Below are 23944 nucleotides of genomic sequence, written 5' to 3' on the forward strand. Positions count from 1 at the left end.
CCCCCTCCCCACCTGCCATAACTCTGGGGAAGGAAGAGATGTCAGATCAGGAGCAAAACTTGGGTCCAAATTTCAAGGCCCACCATTTATGGCAGAGATCAGTGTTATTTTATTGCCATAGGTCCCTGACTATGTAGCCTGCCCTTCTTTTTCATATTCTGTGTGCGAATTGATCCAGCCGTAATTGAGACACATGGTCTCTCAAATCATTTCATGCTGAGCGCCACAATTAAAAGTAATTGCCTTTTTCTCCAGCAGGCAATGTGTGGGCTGCATCTCCAGACAGAGACTCTTAAAATCCAAGCCCATCCTCAGCACAGAGAGAGGGGTGGTTGCGATAGCAGTAGGTGGATAATTCTTGCCAGCCTTGGGTTGTGCATCAGCCCCCACTGACAATGTTCTTCTCTGTCTCTTGGGTAAACAAAGGATGTGCGAGGATTCTGCGAGAGAGATTCCTACCATAGAACCTGCCTGAGCCATGCAGCCCAGTGCACATACGGTGTAGCTGCCGTGCCATTGTTACATAGCGCGCTACGGCACAACAGCAGAGCTGTGAGTGCATGTGCATCTTGGTGGGTGAATGTATCGGGGTACCGCCCTCAATACACATGGCACCTCCGAAGAACTACTCAGCCAGAGGCATCGTAACATTTAACAAAAGTGAAGGGGAATCATTGGGTCCCATTTATAGAGGGGTAGAGAAGTTCTGTGGCTTGTTGTTGTGGGGCAAGTTCACCACATTTGCCTTTTGGGGTAAGGGCAGTGTGGCCCCACAGTTAAGTCCATTCAGCTACCTTTATGCTCAGGGCAGTAAGACCTAATGGCCAATGTCTCTGTGGTTGCCCTTCTTTGCAGGGCCACGTGACCTAGTCTACAACTTGCCCAGATGTGCTCTGTCTGAGGAGTTCAGTGCTGCCCGCATCATTAGTGCCCTGCCTCCTTCTCTCAGCTGCACGAGCAGCCACATGATCACACGTGCTTGGTTGGCATCACTGCCGACCCCAGACAAGCGCATCCAGGTGGGCGACCGACCCACTCAGCGACCACGACCGCGTGCGTGGCGGTGGACAGCTGTGCATACAAATTACACGCACGAGTCTGAGACACCCGCCCCCTGCTGTGGCAGCCATTTACATTATTTAGGAGATTCACTGTGTGAATTTAGCTGTAGTGTAATATGAAGAGCAACAAAAACCTTGTGTTGGAAATGTGAGCTGTAAGCATTCTTCCTATCGCAGCCAGCTTACATTAACCAACCCAAGTTAATAAATAATAAGACAGCCCTTAAAACAGCTGTGAACAGCACCAGCCGCCCTCCTACACTCAAGTGTTGAGTAGCATGGCCCAGGCCACAAATGATTGGCTCCGCATCAGTGCCTTTATTCAGGAGGCTCCTATTGGATTCGAGGGGCATTTGGGGCTATTACAGAGCTCCACTCAGGCAGATGGGCATGTGACCTGCCTTCTGTTTCTTTTGTCGTTTACCAGAGTGAATAACTGCAGAAATGTTTTTGCACCGTTCTTTAAAAAACGAGACCTCCTTTGATGTAGGCTTGGATGAAGATAACAGGACGATACTGTGTAGATCGCAGTGCATGTTATATATCAAGGGCTGTAAAGATCTTTAACGCGCACAAGATTTAGCCAGTTTGGTAAATAATTCCCCACAACTCCCAAGTCAGGACTTCCAAGCCTCTGCAAGGCTTGAAATAATACTCTTCCTTCCACTCACCTCCCTCTCTTCCTCCTCTAATTCCATCTCACCCAATGAAACCAACAATCAGCAGCATGGGAGCTGCATACTCTGTGCTATTTGAACACATTGTGGAGTGTGTTTTTGAATGACAGAAGAGCACAAGTTCCTTTGAAAGTCAATAAGCCTGCGCTCCTAAGGGCTTAGTCGGGAGCTTACTAGCCTCTTGTGCACTTTTGCAAATCCCATCCTGGACATTCATTCCCTGTTCAACCAGTAAGACCTTCCCGTGCGAGAACCCACGCTCTGATTGAAGAGGGCCAGCGCATCTCCCACTGGATCCTAATCCCACTGCTCCTGCAGGAAGCCAAACAGATGTAGTAGTTAGCCAGATGTGACCCATTCTCTGCCACCCTCATAGAGTGCATGGAGCCAGCTCAGAGCATGAGGGTCTAGAATGACTGGGCAAGCCTTTGGGCCCGAGGGCCACATTTCAGTATGGAAATTGTATGGAGGGCCATGAATACTCACAGAATTGGGGGTTGGGGTATGGGAGAGGGCGAGGGCTCTGGCTGGGGGCTCTGAGGTGGGGCTAGAAGTTAGGAGTACAGGGTTTGGTAAGGCGGTCTGGTCTGGGGCAGGAGCTGGGATGCAAAAGGGGAGAGGGCTCTGGCTAAAGGAGCAGGCTCAAGGTGGGGCCAGGGATGAGGAGTTTGAGATACAGTGAGGGTCTCTGGGCTGGGGCTGAGGGGTTCAGAGGACAGGAGGAGGATCAGGGCTGGGAGAAGCATTTGGAGTGCAGTGAGAGGGTACGGACTCTGTGGTGGGGCTGGGATGAGAGGTTTGGGGTGCACTGGGGTGCTCCAGGCTGGGATCAAAGGTTTTGGCGGGCAGGAGGAGGGACAGGACTCAGGCAGGGGCTTGAGCCCTGGGAGAGACTCAAAGGTGCAGGCTCGGGTGTTGTGAACCTCAAGCACCTCCCAGAAGCAGTGGCACAACCCCCCTCGGGCTCCTATATGGAGACACATCCAGGCAGCTCTGCCCTGGGGTGCTGGCAGCCTCCAGGTCAGGGGGGAGGACAGCTCCACATTCCCAGAAGGGGTGGGGCCAAGGGCAACTGGCCCTCAGCGCTGGCTGCAGTACTACTGCAGCAGCAATGGCGGCCAGAGCCTCGGGCCCCTTTGTATCACCATGCCCTAGGGCAGCTGCCCCCCTTTTCCCTCCCTGTTGGTAGGCCTGCTCTGCGTGCTGCCCCGTCTGCAAGTGCCATTCCACAGCTCCCATAGGCCACAGTTCTTGGCTGCAGAGCCAGCACTTGGTCCAGGGGCTGTATGCAGAGCTCCCTGGTTGCCCCTGCTTCCAGGAGTCGCACAGAGCCACAGCACACATGGATCAGGGCAAGCCCCCAACCCTGCTCCCCCCCCCCCCCTCAGCTGCAGTGCTGGGCACAGTGGGGCACATTCACAGCCCAGCTCCCCATCGGGAGCTTGAGGGCCAAAGTAAAAGGTCTGATAGGCCGGACTCAGCCCATGGGCCACAGGTTGCTCACCCAGATCTGGAGCCCAAACCCCGCCTATGCAGCCACTAGACCACTGATCTGAGTGGTTTTTAGGATGTCTGCATTTCCTGTGTTGCCCACAATCTATCAGACAACTCCCATAGCTGTGTGGGAAGGAAAGTGAAAAACGTCAGCGTTCACAGTATTTTGTTCAGATGAGCAACATTATCAGTCTTGCCTTCATCTCTTTCTCCAGCAATTCTTTCTTCTGTGCTTTCTTAGTTTGGTGCTTGCTTGTTTCTGTTCTCATTCATTTATTCAGTCTCTCGCTCTTGCTCTTGCTTTTTAGCACTTCCTCTCTTGCCTTTGTTGACATTCATGTGCTCATGCTGGCTTTTTGTTTGCCTTCATTCAGTTCTTTCATGCACTCGTCCTTCCATCCCTGCTGTTTGTGTCTCAGGATTTCATATGTTCTTGGTTCATTCATCAGCCAGTTCACGTGACCCAGGCCATGAATGAAGTGCCACTGGGCTGGATTGCTTGCGCTCTGGGTCACAGGATCCCAGGAAGGTCAGAGCAGCTGTCCTGATTCATTTGTTCCCAGAGGAGAGCTTTTTTTGAACATAGGAGATGTTGCGGTGAATAGGGGCAGGGCAGCGTTAGAATGCGAGTGCTGGGTTTGTCCTGACGCATTCTCCTTGCGGGCATGCTGTTCGCCTCACTGCCAGACACATGTTGCCTTCCCCTTTCTCTAATGGGCAGCCAGGCAGAGAGCAGCTCCTCTGGGGAAATGGAAATTCACAGCCAGAAGCATGAGGGAGGCAGTTCTCAGCGAGGGAAGCCAGTTTGCTCTTTCACCCATTATCTGCCCTTGGATGGGCACAGGAGGCTTCTGGCTAACCCCAAAACAACCACACTCACCAAGGAGTTAGCGTCCCCTGTTGAGGGGCCCCAAGAGATTTGCATTACAAGAGGATTTGAACGGTGGCTCTGCGCTGGAGGTAAGACCGTGGATTTCGTTCATCCACAGATTAATAATGAGGGGAGATAGATTTGCCTAGCGCTGCCAACTGTGTGCAGTGTCTCCAGTAAGATTTGAGCTGGGAACTGTGCATGCCACTACCTCCCTATCGCAAGGAGAGCCAGGCGTGCTGTACTCTTTCAGGAGGGGGAGGAGACGTACACAATGCGGATCACGTTGAAGGCATGAACGATGAGGGAAGACTGAAAGAATTGGACTTGTTTAGTTTGGAAAGGAGAAGACTGAAGGGGGACATGAGAGCAGTTTTTAAGTATCTAAAAGGGTGTCACAAGGAGGAGGGAGACAAATTGTTCTCCTTGGCCTCTGAGGATCGGACAAGAAGCAATGGGCTTTAACTGCAGCAAGAGAGGTTTAGGTTGGACATCAGGAAAAACTTCCTAACTGTCAGGGTGGTTAAACACTGGAATAAATTGCCTAGGGGGGTTGTGGAATCTCCATCATTGGAGATATTTAAGAGCAAGTTAGACAGACCTGTCAGGGATGGTCTAGACCAGTGGTTCCCAAACTTTTCCGCATCACACCCTCTTTTTGATTTTTTAGAAACCCTCACGCCCCCCCCCCAAAAAAAATAGCAGCAAAACTTGGGGTGGGATTGACCGGGGTGCGTGTGGCTGGGTTACCTCGCGCCCCCCCTGGAATTTCTTCACGCCCCCCCAGGGGGGCACGCCCCCCAGTTTGGGAACGCATGGTCTAGACGGTGCTTGGTCCTGCCATGCGGGCAGGGGACTGGACTCAATGACCTCTCGAGGTCCCTTCCAGTCCTAGTGTTCGATGATTCATGTGTGATAGGCCTGTGCACAGCCCAACTTCTGCTCTTGCTAGGCTCTCCGGGATAGGAAGATTGTGCTATAACCTTGTACACAGCACAGACACTCTCATGTCCTGAGGCCTGTCGGCTTGGCAGAGCACCCCTCAGGAAAGCAGAGGCATGCATGTTTTTACAGCCCTCCTTGTGTCTGCACTGGGGAGTCTGTTCTGTGCAAAAAGGACTGTGTAGACAGTGTAGCTTCTTGCATGGAGAAATGGGCTGGCAGCTCCCCTTGTAAGGCAGAAAAGCTGGCAGGCTGTGCCATGCACTTCTCAGACCAGGAAGGCCATTGTGGATGAAGTAGTGTCTCCCTATTCTGTGAGTTGGCCTGCACCCTGCAGCCATTTGAGCCCTTGCAGGGCTAGTGTGCATGGCACAGCCTCCCTAGTGCAAGGAGAGCTGTGCACTCAAGGCCGTGCTCCTGGGTGGAGCCACTGGCATGTGCAGTGCAGCCTCCTTGTGTGAGTTGAACCCTTCTCCTCCAGTTTGCCCTGAATTTCTGATTCATTTTTGGGGGTGGGGGTGGAATGTTATTTATTAATATGTTTGAGCCTTGTGGTTTTAAGAGTTTCCACCTGGCTGCCTTTCCTCTGCTCCCTCCCTGAGCCCAGGCTGTGAGTTCATTACAGACGTTTTTAGTTGCAGCCCCAGCTCCTGCTGCATTGTCACCTGAGCGGAAAAGCTTAAAAATAGGTCATTGCACTTGGCTGAGCCGCTTGGAGCCCCATACGGTACAGCTGCTCCTGGCCTCCTCCGAACTCTTTCACCAGGAGTCTTCATCGCCGGGGTTAGTCTTGTGCTGTTGGCCTCGCGGCACAGTCACCCCTGGCACAATGCCTCTGCCTGCGTTGTGCAAGGTGCCTCTGGGCGCACCACCACTGGGCAAGGAGGCCCAAGGAGCAGCAGCTAGAAATGGAATGACAGTGAAAAATGATCCCAGAGGGTGCCAAGCCCCAGTTCTCATCCCCAGGGAATGCGAGGCCTCTGGGCTTGATCCCCAGTGGGTGCCCGGTGCCTGCATTTTGCGCTCTCCTACGCCCCAGCTTGCTGGGACCACCTTGAATCAAAATAACTAATCCTCATTTTGGTGGCACTCGGCTAACCACTTAAATGCTCATGTCCGCACTCAACAGTGAGCAGATTCCCAAAGACCTGTCCCACGGTGCCCGGGGCTCACTGCCAAGCTGGCTGGACTCTGAGGACAGTCTTTCATCGCTGGTTCCACTGTGTTAGTGGGGGAGGAATCTGGAGGGGACCGGCTCAGCCAGGCAGTTACACTGCCCTCAGTCCATTTACTGACACTGCCATCACCGGGGCTTGTATGGAGAAATGAACCAGCCTTCTGTTACGGCACATGGAAGAGCTGTGTGATCCTTGCCACGGAGGCAGAAACCCACCCTGGTTCAGCCTCACCCCGGTCTTACAGCTGCTAGTGCAGCCTGCTCCCTGGAAGGTTGAGCTGCCTTTGCACCAAGGAACTGGAGGCTGAGGAGACAGTGTCACACTTACCGTGCTTGTGGCTATTGGCCTAGGCAATCCAAGCTCAGCCTGCACAGTCTCTACTTCTTTTGAAAAGAAGTGAGCCTCCTTCCTGGAGTCCCCTGGGAAGTCCTGGGAAGTTGAGTGGCTGTGAACATGCATCCGCGTGCTACAGTTTGTATGTTATAAAGACTGCAGAGAACCTTTGAAAGGCTGCTGGAGCCCAAGTCAATCTGCCAGACCAATGGAGCACAAGCTGAGGGGGACTGGCTAAATCAGATCTCGTCCCTCTTTTGCCATTTCTATTAGCACCGCATTTCCCAAAGGCTGGTGCATGCTCCTCCTGTGCCCCGTCCTGTTCACCCAGGCAGCCACTGGGGGGCCAGAACTAGTTCCGCAGGGATGGAGCAGGCAATGGAATTATGATGGCAGAATAAGGAATGTCCTGAAGGTAAGGCGGTGGGGTGGGTTCTGGAGAGGCCTAACGGAAAGAAGGCACAAAGGACTAGATGGAGGTGGTGCAGACAGGCCTGTCAGCTGGCCTCCAGAGTCTCAGCTTTGCTTTTGTGGAGCAAAAAACAAGCCTGCAGCAGTTACAGCAGTGAAGAAACCCTTCCAAGCAAGAAGTGAGGGGTAAGCAAACAGAGGAAGTGACACATTCTGACATGCATGACCCAGCTTTACGCAAAGTATAGGAAGTGAAGGAATAGCCGGAGAGAGCAAGAGCTGTATAAATTACAATGTGTAGCCTTTAACCCACGTGGCAGAGTTGCAGGGGTGCAGTGGGTCTGACTCACTTGAAGGGAGGGCTCAGCTTTCCCCAGATTAGAGCCAGAATAGAAAGGAAGTAGGCAAAGAGGTGTGTTTCTTTCCACGGCACCCATCCCAAGCAAGAGTTTTCGCTGGGGCTCAGTCAAGGCTTAATCTTTGCCAGGGCTGACCCTAACAGTTCATAGCCCCGGCACCTCTGGACTTGCTGCATCAGTTATGAATGTAAAAAAATTGCTCCGGTCCCAGCACCTCCTTCATTACAAATTGAGTACTGGGCTCAGTGCAGGGAAATGAAGCACTGGAAGAGCTTTTATTTTTAAAAAATGTTACATCTGCAGAGGTGGCTGCTGCCAGGAACTTGCTAATGATTAACCAGAGGAAAACTTCTCCTGCTATCAAAGCTAAATGCTGAGCAGCAGGATGCCTGGATGTCCCCTCCGGGACACAGGAGTGCCAGGGCTACAAAAACAAAAATAGCAAAAGGAAATAGGGGTGGGAGTGGAATTCTCTTCAGATATAGCCACGCTGCGCCCATGCCAGCTGACTGGGGCTCAGGCTAAGAGGTTGTTTGATTGTAATATAAATCAGTGGTTCTCTGCTGGGAACCTGGGGCTGCCTGGGGACCATGAGCGGGTTTCAGAGAGCCACCAAGCAAGGCTGGTATTAAATTAGCTAGTGCTCAAGACAGAGCACTGAAGCTTGGGGTCCTGAGCCCTGCCACCTAGTGCTAAAGCTGACTCCTGAGCAACTTAGCTTTGTGGGGTCCCCTGTGCCAGGGGGCCTGGGCAGTAGCCCTGCTTGCTACCCCCCTAATGCCAACCCGGCAAGAGGGGAGGGTCCCAGAGGCTGGGCTGCAGTCTGAGCCCAAATGTCTACACCACAATTAAGAAGTCCCTTACTAGGGCTTGTGAAGCTCAGGCTAGTAAGTCAACTGGCAAAGGCCAGCCGTGGGTTTTTAATTGCAGTGTAGACGTTCCCTCTGCTTCCATAAACCATCACTGACTGTCCTTGTGATCCGCTGCTTGATGGAAAATGGACCCTCTCAGAAGACTAGCTCCTTTGCTTTTCTCCCTCTGGTTTGCTTGGTTGTGGTTTTGTTGTTGTTGTTTTAAACCAGATATGCCTTTGTCTGTGCATGTGTATTTCACGCAGAGAAAGTGCCCAGATGTCTTATTCCCAAGGGTGGTAGGAATTTGGGCTCCAGATCCTGGAGACATGTAGGTAAAGAATCATGGGCCTGTATCCAGCAGCATTTTAGATGGAGAACCAGGGCCCAGTGTCAGAGGGAACCCCCTAAAAAACATACCCAGGAGAGCAACAGAGAGAGAACCCAGCTAATGTATCCAGTAGAGATAACAGGAGAGAAGATGGGCCCCTTATTCAGCAGGATACAAGAACAGAAAACTTGGAGCCACTGAAGCAGCCCAGCAGCAGGCCTATATGAGTGAGAATGGCACTAGTCAGGGGAAGTGGGTGGATGCAGGGAGGGAGGAGTGAGCTGGAGAGAAGATTGAGAGACTGAGTGAGGGATGCAGGGCGGAGTGTTGGGAGTAGCTAGGCAGAAGTGAGATTGGGGAGAGGGAAAGACAGACAATGTCTGATGACGGAGGGATGGATGTGTGTGAGAATGGGGGGGGAGAGACTGGTGAGAGAATAGTGAGGTGAACAGATGTTTGTTCATTGAATCGGGGATGGATGAACTGAGAAGAATGGATGGGGAGGGGGTGATGTGTTTTGGAGGATGTATGAATGGCCAGCTGTGAGTGAGAATTGGCATGGGTGGGTGAGTGCTATGGATGGAGGTAGTATCAAGAGGTGGGGGATGGAATCTATAGTCTCTGGGATGAATGGGTGGGGATGGGGTTGGGTGGAGTTTAATGAATGCCTAGAGCAGGGAAATGATATGGGTAGGCGAGGGATAGAATGGAAGGGGGTCAGGTGGATATGTGATATTTAGAAGTGGTATGGATGGGAGAGGGGAATGGAGGACTGTTTGGATGCTGAATGTCACCAATCTACTAGAATTATTGGAGAGGATCAACAAGCATGTAGAAAAGGGGATCCAAGTGATATAGAGCACCTAGATTTCCAGAGAGCCTTTGACAAGGTCCCGCACCAAAGGCTCTTAAGTAAAGTAAGTTGTCATGGGATAAGAGAGAAGGGCCTCTCGTGGATTGATAACTTGGTTAAAAGACAGGAAACAAAGGGTAGGAATAAATGGTCAGTTTTCAGAATGGAGAGAGGTAACTATCAGTGTCCCACAGGGATCTGTGCTGGGACCAGTTCTATTCAATGTATTCATAAATGATCTAGAGAGATCAGTGAGGTGGCAAAATTTGCAGTTGATACAAAATTGCTCAAAATAGTTAAATCACACACAGCAGACTGTGCAGAGCTTCAAAAGGATCTTCCAAAACTGGGTGAGTGAGCAACAAATTGGCAGATGAAATTCAATTTAGATAAATGGAAAATAATGCATATTGAAAAATATAATCCTAACTCTGCATATAAAACGATGGGCTCTAAATTACTTGTAACCACTCAGGAAAGAGCCTTTGGAGTCATTGTGGATAGTTCTCTGCAAACATTCACTCAATGTGCATCAATGGTCAAAAAAGCAAACAATGTTGGGAATCATTAAGAAAGAAATAGCCAAGAAGACAGAAAATACATTGTCTCTATATAAATCTATGATACACCTGCACTTAAATACTGTGTACAAATGTGGTCACCTCATCTCAAAAGAGATATGTTGGAATTGGAAAAAGTTCAGAAAAGGGCAACAAAAATGATTATGGGTATGGAGCAGCTGCCATATTAGAGATTAATGAGACTGCAAAAGTCTTTTCTGCTTGGAAAAGAGATGACTAAGGGGGGGATATGATAGAGGTCTATAAAATCATGACTGGTGTGGAGAAAGTAAATATGGGAACAAATAAATAACTTCCTTAACACAAAAATAGGGGTCACCAAATGAAATTAATAGGCAGAAGGTTTAAAACAAACAAAAGGAAGTATTTCTTCACACAACACACAGTCAACCTGTAGAACTTCTTGCCAGAGACTGGCAAGCAGGAGGAACACATGAATGAATGGTAATAGGGGTACATGTAGGGACAATGGGATGAATGACTGGCATGTATGAGAGGAATGGATGAGTAGACCGGTTGTAGATGAATTGGGTGGGGAAGAGGAGTACGATGAAGAGTGACGGTGAGTGAATGTTTTGGGTTAGTATGTGAGCAAGAGACCGACAACAGGAAAGAGATGAAATAAGTACATGGCTCGTCATAGGAACTGCTCACTTGCTGCAGAATCCATAGGAATCTCTGCTGGTGTCATTCTTGTGTCCCCTGGTGCCCTATAAGGCAGGCTGTAGCCAAGTGTTAGTGGCTTTTACAGTGGATTAGTGCAGTTCTCTTGGCAACTCTCAGCTCTGGCAAGTTGCTTTATGAGTCCGCCCTGTGTCCCTTCAGAGAGAGTGTTACTGTAGGCTTGGTGCTGAAGGAGTTTGTGTTCCTTTCCCCTTAGCTGTGTGGTGGACGAGATGGATTTCTCAGGCATGGAGCTGGATGAAGCTTTGAGGAAATTCCAAGCCCACATCCGTGTGCAGGGAGAGGCCCAGAAGGTGGAACGGCTAATCGAGGCCTTCAGGTAGGAGGGCTTTTGCTATGGTGTACCTGTGGCCCTGCTGGCTGTTCCCGCTGTTCACGTTGTGGAAAATAAGAGGTGGGACGTAGGGGTGTCAGGCGAAGTAAAGGAGTGACTGGAATGAGAGTGTTATTGTAGCCGTGCTAGTCCCAAGACACTCGCGAGGTAAAGTGGCTGAAGGAATATCTTCTGTTGTACCAGCTTCTGTTGGTGAAAGAGACAAGCTATTGAGCTACACAGAGCCCCTCTTCAGCTCTGGGGAAAATACTCCGCATCTCATAGCTAAGTACAAGGTGGAACAGAGTGTTTAGCATAAAGAGTTAACATGTGTTGCCCGCTTCAAGGTGAAGCGGGTGGCTATCACTTCTGCAGCTGTAAGACAAAGAAGAGAGAGTGACAGCGCTAAACCTCCCTTTAAAGGAAGAGTAAATCCAGTGGCAGGCTAATGGGAAAATATCATCTGTCCTGCAGGCACAGAGATGCCTGTCTCACAGGAACCTAGTGGCATTCATGGTACAGAGTAGGAGATTCCTTGGAGGACTGAGGCATTAACAATGTTTTTAGGATGGCACAGCATCCTGGGCCAGAGTGAGATGGTCCCTTATGTGCTGTGCAAGGGGGATGGCACACAAGGGACCTCCCCATCCCTGTGGGAGTGACCCACGCCAGGAGCAGCCATTATTTCACTGGGGCTGCTCCTTCAGCACATACCTGCGGGTACTGTGCCCTAAAACAGGGAAGTAGGAGGCAGGCCCAGGGCCACACTCCACAATTGCTGTGCTTAGGGGAGCAAGATACACCAGTCTGAGGAGCCCCGCCGGGACACACTTGTCCCCAGAGCTCCCTGTGGGGCAGTGGGGCTCATATGGCACAATTTACCTTTGTTGGGTAAGTTGGGCCTTGAGGGAACATACAGATACTCCCAGTTTGTGTGAGATGAAGGCAGGCGTGGTTGTGAAAGTGTTTTGCTCCTTCATGTTGAAGTCCAGAGAAGTCTGGGCCTTGCTAAGTGCTCATCTGGAGTAGTCTACTATTTGATTTCCTCTTTTGGGTCTCCATGGTATCTCGGGGCATTGCTCCCACTACAGCCAGCGGTACTGTATGTGTAACCCGGAGGTGGTCCAGCAGTTCCATAACCCGGACACCATTTTCATCCTGGCCTTCGCAATCATCCTCCTCAACACAGACATGTACAGCCCTAACATCAAACCCGACAGGAAGATGATGCTGGAGGACTTCATCCGGAACCTAAGAGGTAAGGGTGCTGCCCCAGGTAGACATAACTCCTGCCACTGCAGGAGTGTGCGCGCTAGGGCTGAAGCCAAAGGCAAACTGAGATTTCTGTAACTTGGGCTGCTGCTCTCTCTGAATCAGAATGGCAGAAGCTTGAGGTGGAAGAGACGGGTTAGGTCCTAGCTAGACCATCAGCTGGGTGAATCTATGCAGAATTGTCCTCTAGAGCTGTGGTTCTCAACTGGTGGTCCATGGTGACTTTTTCGGTGGTCCAAAGTCAAGTCACACGGCAGGAACAGGCACTGCCGTTAGGCTGTTTTACGTCGTGTTCACAAGCACGCGACGCGTCATCCGTAGTGTCACCTAGGACGCACCGCATTGTGTTGCCAGTAACTTCCATCTGAGGTTCTGAGCATCAGTGTAGCTGCTGCCGTCATGCGGAGCGGTTGCTGTGTCGTTCGTCCTGTGCTACATGTGCTGGAGGTAGTCCACGAAAATTTTTTTGATTGGCCTGGTGGTCCGTGGACTGAAACAAGTTGAGAACCACTGCTCTAGAGCATATTCTCCAGCAATATGTCCAGCTCTCTGTTGAAAGACTCAAGAGGAGTTTCTGCCATTTTGCTTGAGAAATACATACACAGTTTAAATAAATATCACAGTTCAAAATTTTTCTCTGATGACTGACATTTTCCTTTGCTTGATTTCATCCTAGTTACATCCTGTTGGATATCCTGGAATACCTCCTTTCCCATCTTGGTGCTTCAGATATTTGGACAAACTTTCCTGATCACCTAAATCTTCCCTTCCTTAATTCCATGCTATTCCCTCTTCCTGTGTAACTCAGCCTTCTTCTCCTTGCTATCCACAGCTGCATCCTCTTATCTTGAGGTTCACTTTAGTTGTCATCTAACCACAATCCACATCCACATCACTTCTTAATCTTGAAGGGAAGTGGTTGAAACCACACTACTGGGGACACGTGCAGCAAGGCCAGACCAGGCAGGATCCTGCACTGGCAGGGGCCTGAGCTCAATCTCCTAATAGGTCTCTTCCATCTGTAATGTCTGCGGTTAGATGAAATCAATGCAAGGTTTATTGCTGAGTGGCCCAAGATCTATAAATATGAAAGTGTGACTAGAGAATGCCAGGGAACACATGGAAAGAAGCCAGTGTACCAAGAAGTGGAATAATGAAATCCTTTGCATTATCCTGATTATATCATCCTGTCATCAGAGAAGGCACCAGATTATACCAAGAAATGATTGCTTCCTCCCCACCTTCCCCACACACACAGTGCAAAGGAAGCAATCGGTGCCTGCTGAAGACTGTCGGTTCTTTCCTTTCTCTCTGCCTAGCCCACTGTACCTTGTCTGTGCTTTGCAGGGGTGGATGATGGAGCTGACATTCCCCGGGACCTGGTGGTGGGGATCTATGAGAGGATCCAACAGAAAGAGCTCAAATCCAATGAGGATCATGTAACTTACGTCACAAAGGTGGAGAAATCCATAGTAGGGATGAAAACAGTGAGTTCTTAAACCTCACTCTATTCTTCTCACCTCTACTTCCCACTCTCCTGCAGTCTCCTCTGTCATCTCCTCCCTTGCCCTGCCTTCTATCGCAGTTGCATCCTTATGCTTTTTCTTCCCCAGTCACCTCTTTCCCACAATCCCTTCTTTCTCTCCTTCCATTCCCTTCTGTCCTTTAACAGTTTCTTGGATTCCCCTCTTTCTTGCAATCTCTTTCCTAATTGTTTTGGCGTTCCCTCTCAGCTAGAATTTGTCTTAACTGACGGCTGATGCACTAGCTCTCTAGCCAAAAGTATTGTCACGGGCCCTGCCTGCTGACACCTCACAGGGGTACCACTGTCCTGCTTCAGACTCATTCAAGATTTGTGAGGACATAAGAAAGAAAGGAAAAGTCTGATAGAAAGAGTTCTCAGCCAGTGGTCCCACGAGTTCCCTGAGGAGTCCACATGTTAAAAGAACCCCACAGGAATTGAGAGTAAGGCAAAACCACACCCTTTACCCGAACAGTGTGAAAGGGCCAGAAAAGTACAAAACTCACAGAGGTGGGTGATGGGAGGATGCTGAAGAGGGTAAGCAGCCAGCCACGATCCTTGTAAGCCCGACATATGGTGATCTGGTTCACTAATAACAGAGCTCCCAGTTACTGCCTGCCTCCATCAGGGCCACTTCTTGCTGTGGCAGTCGGGAAAAAAGATGGTGAGGAGAGAGCCACAGGTGGGCAGAGCTAGAGGTGGGTAGCTAGAGGTGTTACTGAATCATTTGGGTTGGGAGGGGCAGTGAGGACAATTCCCACTTAACTTCTTTCTTGGGTCTTGCAGGTTCTGTCTGTGCCCCATCGCCGGCTGGTCTGCTGCAGCCGCCTTTACGAGGTGACGGACGTGAACAAAGTGCAGAAGCAGGCCACTCACCAGAGGGAAGTGTTCCTCTTCAACGACCTGCTAGTGGTGAGCGTGCTGTGGAATGAGGCAGGAGAGTGGCACTGAAGGAGAGGCAGAGCAGAAGGAAGCTCTCCTGGGCATGATGTGAAAATCAAAAGGATCACTGGGCTCAAAAGAAACCCTAGATAACTTGATCTATTAAGGGCAATTAGCCATGATAGTCAGGGACAACCCCATGCTCCGGGTGTCCCTAAACCACTGATTGCCAGAGTCTGGGACTGGACAGCAGGGGGAAGATCACTCGATAATTATCCTGTTCTGGTTATTTCCTCTTGAAACACCTGGCATTTTTGCCCCCTCAGAAGATAGGTGAGGGTACGTCTACACTGTAACACTATTTTGAAATAACTAGCGCTGTTCCGTAATAACTTAGTCCATGTCTACGCAGCAGGCAGTTATTTTGAAATGGTGTCCAAATACTGTCAAGCTGGAGGACTTCTTACTCCTGTTACCCTCATTGTACGAGGGGTAAGGGAAGTTGGAGGAAGAGTGCTCTATTTCGAAATAAGTGCTATGTAGACGCTCCCTATTGCGAAATAAAATATGCAATTGACAGCTCAATTTGTGCAGTTTATTTTGAGTTAAACCCTGCAGTGTAGACTCACCCTTACTGGTCTAGATGGACCATTGGTCTGACCCAGTATGGCCGTTCTTATGTCAAAGAAGCTTCCAGATCCCGTAGGACACAGTCAAAATGGAGAGCAGTAAGAGGCCCAGGCTGCTGGCAAAACTAGACCATGGCACACCCCCAACCTCACGTCCTAAGAACAGACCAGTCTCCCCTCTTCCATTGTAAGAAGGGGCTACAGCATCCCCCATGGTAGAACCTAAAGGAATCTCCAACTCTTCAATAAGCCATGTCCCAAGACGGTTCTGTGTCCCGTTAGCAGTCTGAGCCGGGTCAGTATTTTCCACAGTAACTCCATTCCTCTCTGTGAAGTTCAGTTCTTTATCTGTCAGTGCCGTGGTAGGCAGAGCCACCTGCCTGTCTGAATCCTGCCTAATGGACAGTGCCAAGTTGCTGCTTCCCTACCACAGACCGGGTAGGTTATTCTTTATTCACGTAGAGACACAGATGTCCACAGCACTTTGAAAACACATCCTCTACCCCAGGGAGCTTGAAGTCTAATTTAAGCCAACACCAGGCAAACACTGACCTATCAGGAGCAAGAGTGGGAGAAAAGTTCAGCACTAGAACCTGATGAGTGGAAGAAATGAGTTTTCAGGAGTGACTGGAAGATGGATTGGGAAAATGGCTGTTCTAAGATAGGCATCAGCGGCTGAGGGTCTTTCTCTCTATGACAGATCCTGAAACTTTGCCCCAAGAAGAAGAGCTCCTCGACCTACACATTTTGCAAGTCGGTTGGCCTGTTGGGGATGCAGTTCCATCTCTTTGAGAACGAATGTAAGTCTGTTGTGGGCTGGGACCTTGGAGGGGTTTGGCAGGTGGAGCTGGAGGGAAGGTCCCTGCATCTGGAATCGCCAGCTGGAAAGGGATCCATCAGCAGGGATTTGAGCATGCTGGCCAAGCTGGGGGCTGAATTATTGCTGTAGTGGGGCAGTGCGTTGGGGCAGTGTGCTATCCTTCTAGTTGTGCCTGCACAAGAGGCAGCTTGAATGTCTCTCCTTGCTCCCCCTGAGCACAAGAGGGGGACAGCCCACTCTGCAGCAGAACGGGGTGCCACTGGCTGGACCACACACATAGCCAGCACCTGCTGGAGACAGAACCAGATGGAGCACACTCTTAGCAAGTGCGGCTGCAGGATTTGTCGTCCCCCGCCACAAGTATCATGTATCCAGCTCTGCCTTCCCTGACACTCTTGTTCAGGTGCTACTTCTCCTCCACCCACCCCAGAGGTGCCAAGAGACAAAACAGAGCTGCTGGAACGGCACCCACAAAAGTGTGGCATGAGCCCAAACCTCATCAGCTTGACCTTGATGGTCTGGGAATGCAGCCACTGTGTGTCATTATTTAGTCAGGTTCCGTGGAGAAGTGCCAGAAACACTCTGCGTAACTGATGGTGCCGGGTTCAGAGCGGGAGGAGATGGCAGCATTTGCATAAGCTGTTGCTGTTGCTAATTGGTACTTATGGGTGTCTATGTGGTGTGTGCCATGGAGAAGAGAAATGATAATAGTACTTAGCTCAGGCAGAGCCCTTTCCATCCTCAGCGCTGGACAGATAGGCTGAGAGGTTAAATGGGCCACGCTTCACAGAGAGGTGTCACTGTCAGAGCTGTGATTAGAATCTAGGAGTGTTGTTATTGTTAATGTTTGTTATTGTAGTGCCCAAAGGCAAACCAAGAGTGAGACCCCATCCTGCCAGGCTGGGCAAACACAGAGCAGACACAAAAATCAGAACTATGTCCCTGCCCCAGAGAACTGATGATGGCACACTGCACCTTTGCATTGGGTTACGGGTTCCCGAAAGTTGCACTGTCATGGGAGCGAGGCAGCCACATCTCAAGCAAGAGCTGGTGCGGTTAGGTCTGGGTTTCTCATTCGGTCCATGTCTTTTCATGTCTCCTTCTCAGATTACCCCCACGGCATCACCCTGGTGACTCCAGTGTCAGGCTCAGACAAGAAACAGGTACTGCACTTCTGTGCTCTGGGTGCAGAGGAAATGCAGAAATTTGTGGAAGATCTAAAAGAGTCAATAGCAGAGGTGATGGAGCTAGAACAGATACGGATTGAATGTAAGGCTTCCAGCATTATCCAGACCCCATGCAGTCATACTGTATGTATGTCCGTGTGTTTTGGTGGCGGGGTGGGGGGTTGAAGATCCCATCCATGGGGGTAAATGTTGAAATATGCATGTGATCGTCCCTATCTGTGTTCATGCCCAGAAATGATCATATGAACTTGTATAAGCAACAGGTTCTGATAACCTGCATCGTGGTGCATTATTTAACTCCAAGAGAGGCAGCACGGCCTAGTAGACAGGGTACTGGACTGTGGGTTAGGAGACTGGGTTCTGTTCACAGCTTGCTAGCGACCTTAAGCCAGTTACTTCGCCTCCAGCTGTGTTTTGCTGGGTGAAATTCTATGACCTATGCTCTTAAGGTCTGACTAGACCAGGAGGTCCCTGTTGGCCTTTCTGTTTCCGAATGGATGAGTATTCCCGTTGGAGTCAACCGCATCACCCATGGTGTAGGGTGCTACTCACTGTGAACAAGAGTGTCGGAGTCTGTCCCTCCGGGGGGGGGGGGGTGGTTATGTGTATGTGCATACACAGCATCTCTAATTTCTAGTTCTTTCCTGTCTTCCCTTGTACCCCCCCCCCCCCCCCCCCCCCGCCCCGCTCCCTTCTTGTGTGCACATCTGTTCTTCTGGCTGATTTTCTCTTCTGCTTCTGCCTCACCTTCGCTCTTGTCCCTGTCTCTCTCCATTCACTTTTGTCCTTCTGGCTCTCAGGGGAGTTGGAGAAGCAGCAAGGGGCAAAGACTCTTACATTAAAGACCAACGGGGCTCAGATGGAACCACAGTCCAAGCAAGCATCGCCGACAGGTTAGAGGTCGCTGTCCTGGTGAGGGCGGGGCGGCTGACTGTGCTGCTGTTACTCAGACCCTCACACAAGTGTTCCCATTGACTTCAGTGGGAGCGAGTGCTCGGCCCTGTGCGTAAGGGTTGAGCCCTCAGCAAACAGTGGAAGTGAGTTGAGCATAAGTGCTCGGCAGGTCCCTAAGAGGCCCCTCTGAAAGCCACTCTGACTGCAAATGGCCACAGAGAACCCATTGATGGGAAAAGGCGACAGCCCAAAGTCCTCTGTTAATCCCCAAAATGGACAGTGGCACTACAAGCTCTTCTCTCTCCGTCCTACCACCGCTAAGTAGCACAGGCTGTATGTTCATTCCTGGCCTGGCTTCTCTGCCACAGCTGCCCATGAAGGCCAGACACCGTGGTGGTTTGGGTGCTCGTCCACAAGAGAGTGAGCTGGGATCAGCCGCTCATTTAATCTACCCCACCACGTGGTTATCGCATGACAACTATCTGCTGCCATCAATTGAACCCAGAGGCTCGATAGCCCCTCACCCATTCTCAGTCCTCATGCTGTATGGCAGGCCCACTGAAAGGGGGGCAACTTCTCCTGGGCCTGGTGGCAATTTAAAAGGGCCCAGAGCTCCTGGCCACCGCCGCTGCAACTATGGCTGTGGCAGCAGCCAGATCCCTGGACACACAGGTCTGTGCAGTGCTAAGAGCTGGGGTGGGGAAGGTGCAGTGCAGTCTGAGTAGTGCTGAGAGACGGCTGACCCTGACCCTGGCCCTGGAGCCTGAGGCCCTGCCCTTTCTGGGAGCACAGCACCCGCCACACACCTTGCCCAGGGGCCTGGCAATTCTGTCAGCCCCCCTGCTGTGCTCCTTTGGATGCCATGAGGTGTGGGTTTCCTCGCTGATCGGTCTGTCTTATTTCAAAGGCAAGAAGGAGTTGGGGGAGAAGGCCTCAGATAGCACAGTGGAGGTAAGTAGAATGCAGAGCAGCTGAGGTAAGTAATTCTCTCTCACTTCAGCTCTTCTCACATTCTCTGTTGTTTCTTTTCTCAGGTTTTAATCAATGCCTCCCCAGCCAGACTGACAATTTTACCAATTTCCAGAGATACAATTAAAAGTTACTGCTAGGACGGGTAATACAACTTTCAAATCCAACCTAAACTTCAAAGCATTTTCAATCCGTTTTTATAACTGCAACATCCCTCATGGACCAAACTCCCAAACGCCATAGACTAACCCGCGCTGCTACTTAAAGGGAAAACTGAGAACCTAGATAAAAACTTGCCTTGACAGGCCACTGACATTGCTAACACCATTCAGCCACTGATGCAAATTTACCCGCAGTAACCTTTCTTGCAAACCTTGCCCCCAAAGACTCACCATTTTATGCAGGGAGCTCCATTGTCCTGTTTGCACGTATTTCCGCAGGGACCACCAGTTCTGACTGGATATGCTGTCCTATGCAGAGTCTCGTTGCCTCCCAGATGCCTGTTCTCCCAGCATAGCTGTATTACCTAGGAAATCTCTCCAATGTGTCTTACCTATCCTGAGCTTTGGCTTACCAGAGCAGCTCTATCTCCCAGCAGATGCCTCTTGCCATAGTGCGCTCAATCCCCCTGCAGTGCTCAGTCCTCATTGAGGGAAGAAGAAGCTGCATTTCTCTGCAGATAGCACCTCCCTCAGGAAATGGGGCTCGGAACCATGCTTCCTTGCAGAGCATTGCCTCAGTGAGTTTGGGTGCTGCTAGCACTTCAGGCCTTGCAGCCGATTCCTTCCTAGGGGAGGTTCCATCACCTCAAGGTGCTGAGGGAAGCTCTGTTACCTTGCAGCTTCCCATTCCTTGCGCTCGTGAGAACCCCCCGCACGCTGCAGACACTTTTCGCCAAGTCAGAATTCTATCCTCCCAGAATGACCCAGTTCTGGAGGCATTTCCTACAGCTCGTCAGTGTCCCAGGGGAACCTGGCTGCCACCATTCTCCCCAGGGGAGCATCACTACCTGCAAGCATCCATTGGTAGGGGAGCTGCGTTATCACACAGTCCCCCTGAGGGAGTCTTGTGTCCTTCCCGCCACCCAGTCCCCCAGCGAGAGCCCTGCCTTCCTCCCTGTTGCCAGCCAGTCCCCCACAGGGGGTCTCCACCACCTGGCAGACACCACTGGGCGGGGAGAGCTCTGCCATCATCTAGTTCTTCCTGGAGACCCCCACATGCTTCAGTGCCCTGCAGCCAATCACTTCTGGGATCTGGCCTGTTGCCCTGCCAACCCCTGTGTGCAGGGTGAGAACCATTATATTGGAGCACCCTCACCATTTTCACTCTGGAATCCGGGGGATGCCCATACATGGGGGACTCTCATCAGGTCCATTGAGACCCCAGAAGCCTCTCTTCCTCTCCCCTCGTCCTTCCAATGGCCCAGTAATTTGCCTCAGCAGAAGAGCATCTCCATTTTCTCTGAGATTACCTAATCTGCTGCCATTTCATCATGACTTTCTTTTATCATTGTACCAGCTAGATGGGTAATTTTTTTTAACTCATTTCCTTTCACTTACAAACCATCAAACGGATCAGCGGGAGCTGCAGTTTGCTGGAATATGTCAGATTTCTGCTTTTTTAACCCCCTTTGTAAACAGCTTAGCGAGTCATGTGCACTTTCCTGCTCAGGGAGATGGGGCGCTGGGACGGGCTTGAGTCTTGCGCCGAGCCTCTGCCCGGTGTCGTTTTGCAGAACGGTGCAACCTTGATTATCTGAAACCCTGCTCACCGCAACTACCCACCCTGCTGCCTAGAGCCAGGGCACAGCCTCCCAGGTCAATTCATTGCAATGAGAATTCTCAGACGCCTCCACCCTCCGAACTCATTCGCGCGCCCCAAGGGGTTTGGATAATCAAGGTTCACCTTGCATTTGGAAAGGCTGGCCTTGTCTTTAATGGGATGGCAACAAGGGGAGCCCTTAGCTCTAGCTGGGGGGTGGGAGGGAAGATAACTGGTGTTGGGGGGAGAGGAAGCTGTGGCTGAGGACTGGGCTTTGGGTGGGTTAGGGCTGGTGCGAATGAGAGGTTGTGGGGCTCAGGGCAGTCAGTAGTAGCAGACGGGAAAAAGTCTTGTAACATTTAATGCTTCTTTGACTGTTTCTAAACTAGGTGTCAATTCACAACAGGCTTCAAACGTACCAGCACAACTCCGTCCTGGGGCCCGAGAGTGGAACGCAGGCCAGCACGCGTCCTAACATGCCACGGGAGAGGCTGGAGACAGCATTGGTACCCTCCTATCCCGCCTCGGCAGGGACACTTGTACAGTGCCAGCAGATTGTCAAAGTCATTGTCTTGGACAAGCCGTGTCTCGCTCGTATGGAGCCGGCCCTCAACCAGACTCTGACCCGCTACGTCTCCTCCGATTCCTGCAGCTCCACCCCTTTGCGCAGTGCAGGCGGCGGGACCCCAGTGAAAATCATCCATCAGCCCCCACTTCCTCCTCCACCACCACCCTACAACCACCCCCATCAGTACTGCCCCCCCAGCTCCCTGCTTCAGAGGCGTAGGTACTCCAGTGGCTCCCGCAGCCTAGTGTAGCCACACCACCAGCACCACCAAACAGCACAGATTTCCCCCACCACCCTTTCTGCCTACAAAGAGATCTAGTTTGGGATTTATTTTTTAGTAAAAGAGAAGAAAAAACAAACCTGAACAGACCTAATTGCTCCCCAGCTTCCCTGAGATGATGCTAATTGTGAAGAGCCCTTTATAGAATCTGCCCACCCTGGAGCTCACGCTTCCACGTGCGCCTCCTGCCCAGCCGCGCTCTCCTACTCATGCCTCCCCCATGGACCCCACCAGAGTGTTTTGCCACCCTGTTCCCAGCGAGCTCAATGGGTCTGTGCTTTGTTTACTCTGTCTCTTCAGTTTGCTGTTTCTGCCCCTCTTTCTCCTTCCCACTCTTCCTGCCCCTCGCCTGTCCCCTGCCACAGATGTTATCACCTGAAACTTCACTGGGCGCTGACGGAAACAGGCTCACCATTCACAGCATCCAGTTTGCCTAGATCATGGGTGGAGAGGGGGAAGCGCTGCTGTCACCACTGCTGCCTGCTAAGCCAGAGCTGAGAACTTGTGAGACTCATCACATGCTTCCGCCACACCAGCTTTTGGTATCTTCTCCTCTCACGGCAGCCGAGTCCAAGAGAGCGCAAGCAGGAAGAGGGAGCGTGTCCCAAGCTGTGGTAGAACCCAACGATGACCTCACTTTGAACACCACAACTCTGGCTATTGTTTAATTGGGACACGCTATACCAAGAAAGCTTTGCTGAGACCCAACAGAGCTCATCACATGTAAATATACCTAGGGGTAAAGCATGTGCGGCGCATGCTTAGGGAAGGAAACACCAATCTGTTCTGGAGCAGCAGAAGGGTGAGATTTAGAACCCCCCCCCCCCCCCAAAAAAACTACACACACACAAAAAAAATCTTCCTGGGCTGCTTTCTCAAAGAGCTAGTGCTGTCTGGCTCCCTGACACACACACGTGTGTGGACACACACACACAAACACACAAATATCTTTTCTGGCACAAAAGAATATGTTCCTACACCTGATGAACTCCCCCTCCTCAACCATGCCCATGTCCTCTTCCAGATGATTTTCTGTTTCCCACTCACTAGAATTTGTACTCTTGAGTAAAAAGCCAAATATTAAGTTCACCTCGGGGGATGGGAAATCCTCTCACTTAGTCTTTTTCATTCAGTGTTGCCCACAGGGGGCTGACGGCCTCCGGGAACCATGACTGGATACTCTGTTGCCCCAGAGTATGTTTATCCCTGTTGGGAATTTGGTCCCATCCTCACTCTCCCATTCCTTGCACATGCCGCCACTGGGCCCCCAGCCCTTCTCCTCCAAGCCAACTTTCAGCATGACTGGAGGAGATGCCAGCTCAGCTCCTCTTGCTTATCAGCAACACCGATGAGCAGAAAGCCAGCATTAATATAGGCTATGGTTGTATTTTTAGCAAAAAAATCTGCCTGCAGTGGGGAGGAGCAGGTATTAATTAGCTTAAAGGCTTTGGTGTCTCACTCTATCTCCCTGTGAGGCTTAAGCAGAGCGACTTTAGAATTTGAAAATAGGGCAGAACAAGTTTTAGGTCCTTATTTTAGATTTTTTTTAAAAAGCATGAGATGATTTTTCCTCTCCATGTGCGGCTGAGACACGAGAGCCGGGTGTTGGCTGGTGACACAGCAGTTTTACTATTGGGCACCTGGAGGTGGGGGATTATAGTGGAGGATGCTTAATTCATTGGGCAAGGTAATGCCAGTTAGCGACAGGAGGGCTTTTACCTCAGTGGGCCTTATCCCCTTGACTTCAGTGAGGCTACCTGTAGAAGCAAAAGCTGTGCTCCATCTGATACTGCCTGTCAGGCTGTCTTTCCTGTCTGGGCTCTTCTAGGACACAGCTTGAAGGGCTTGTGATTAGCCAGGGTGTGAATGAGATGCTGATAAAACAGTTCCCGAATCATGGTCATGAAGACCACACACTAGCTAGTGTGTCAGCCTGACTCCCAGGCAGGGTTGCGGGGGAGACACGCTGTATTTGGCTGGGGCACCCAAGGCAGTGCCTAGATTTGGCAAAATGCCTGGAAATAATCCCAGCAGTACATGATGCTCTGCCCCCTCTCCCTATTTGGAACACACATGCCCCCCCTCAGTGACTGCCTGGTGTACACACACGCAGCTGCTGATTTCTTGGCTTCGCTTTTCTATCCGAAGCAGGACAGAATGCCTCAGCTTTTATACTTCATGCCAAATACACATTAAAGCGACCCCGCAGGCAACACACAGA

The 23944-nt window shown here is 50.9% G+C and overlaps 1 protein-coding gene across 8 annotated transcripts in view; it reads left to right on the top strand.

The window, feature by feature from the left end:
* Nucleotides 1-22550, top strand: part of IQSEC3 (IQ motif and Sec7 domain ArfGEF 3) — a 154803-nt gene extending 132253 nt beyond the window's left edge. For 3 of the 8 annotated variants that reach the window (XM_075940807.2, XM_075940811.2, XM_075940832.2), the window contains 9 exons: nt 10823-10945; nt 12031-12197; nt 13559-13698; nt 14520-14645; nt 15945-16044; nt 17172-17333; nt 18052-18144; nt 19053-19096; nt 21265-22550. In XM_075940807.2, coding sequence (XP_075796922.2) covers nt 10823-10945; nt 12031-12197; nt 13559-13698; nt 14520-14645; nt 15945-16044; nt 17172-17333; nt 18052-18144; nt 19053-19096; nt 21265-21693 — 1384 coding nt within the window. In that variant the 3' untranslated portion in view covers nt 21694-22550. Of the gene's footprint in view, nt 1-10822; nt 10946-12030; nt 12198-13558; nt 13699-14519; nt 14646-15944; nt 16045-17171; nt 17334-18051; nt 18145-19052; nt 19097-19179 lie in introns of all 8 variants that reach the window. The other 5 variants (XM_075940816.2, XM_075940827.2, XM_075940821.2 and 2 more) reach the window with 4 other exon arrangements.
* Nucleotides 22551-23944: the final 1394 nt, after the last annotated feature.

Source organism: Pelodiscus sinensis, chromosome 1, assembly GCF_052426305.1.
Source record: "Pelodiscus sinensis isolate ZL-2025 chromosome 1, ASM5242630v1, whole genome shotgun sequence".
Taxonomy (NCBI): domain Eukaryota; kingdom Metazoa; phylum Chordata; order Testudines; family Trionychidae; genus Pelodiscus; species Pelodiscus sinensis.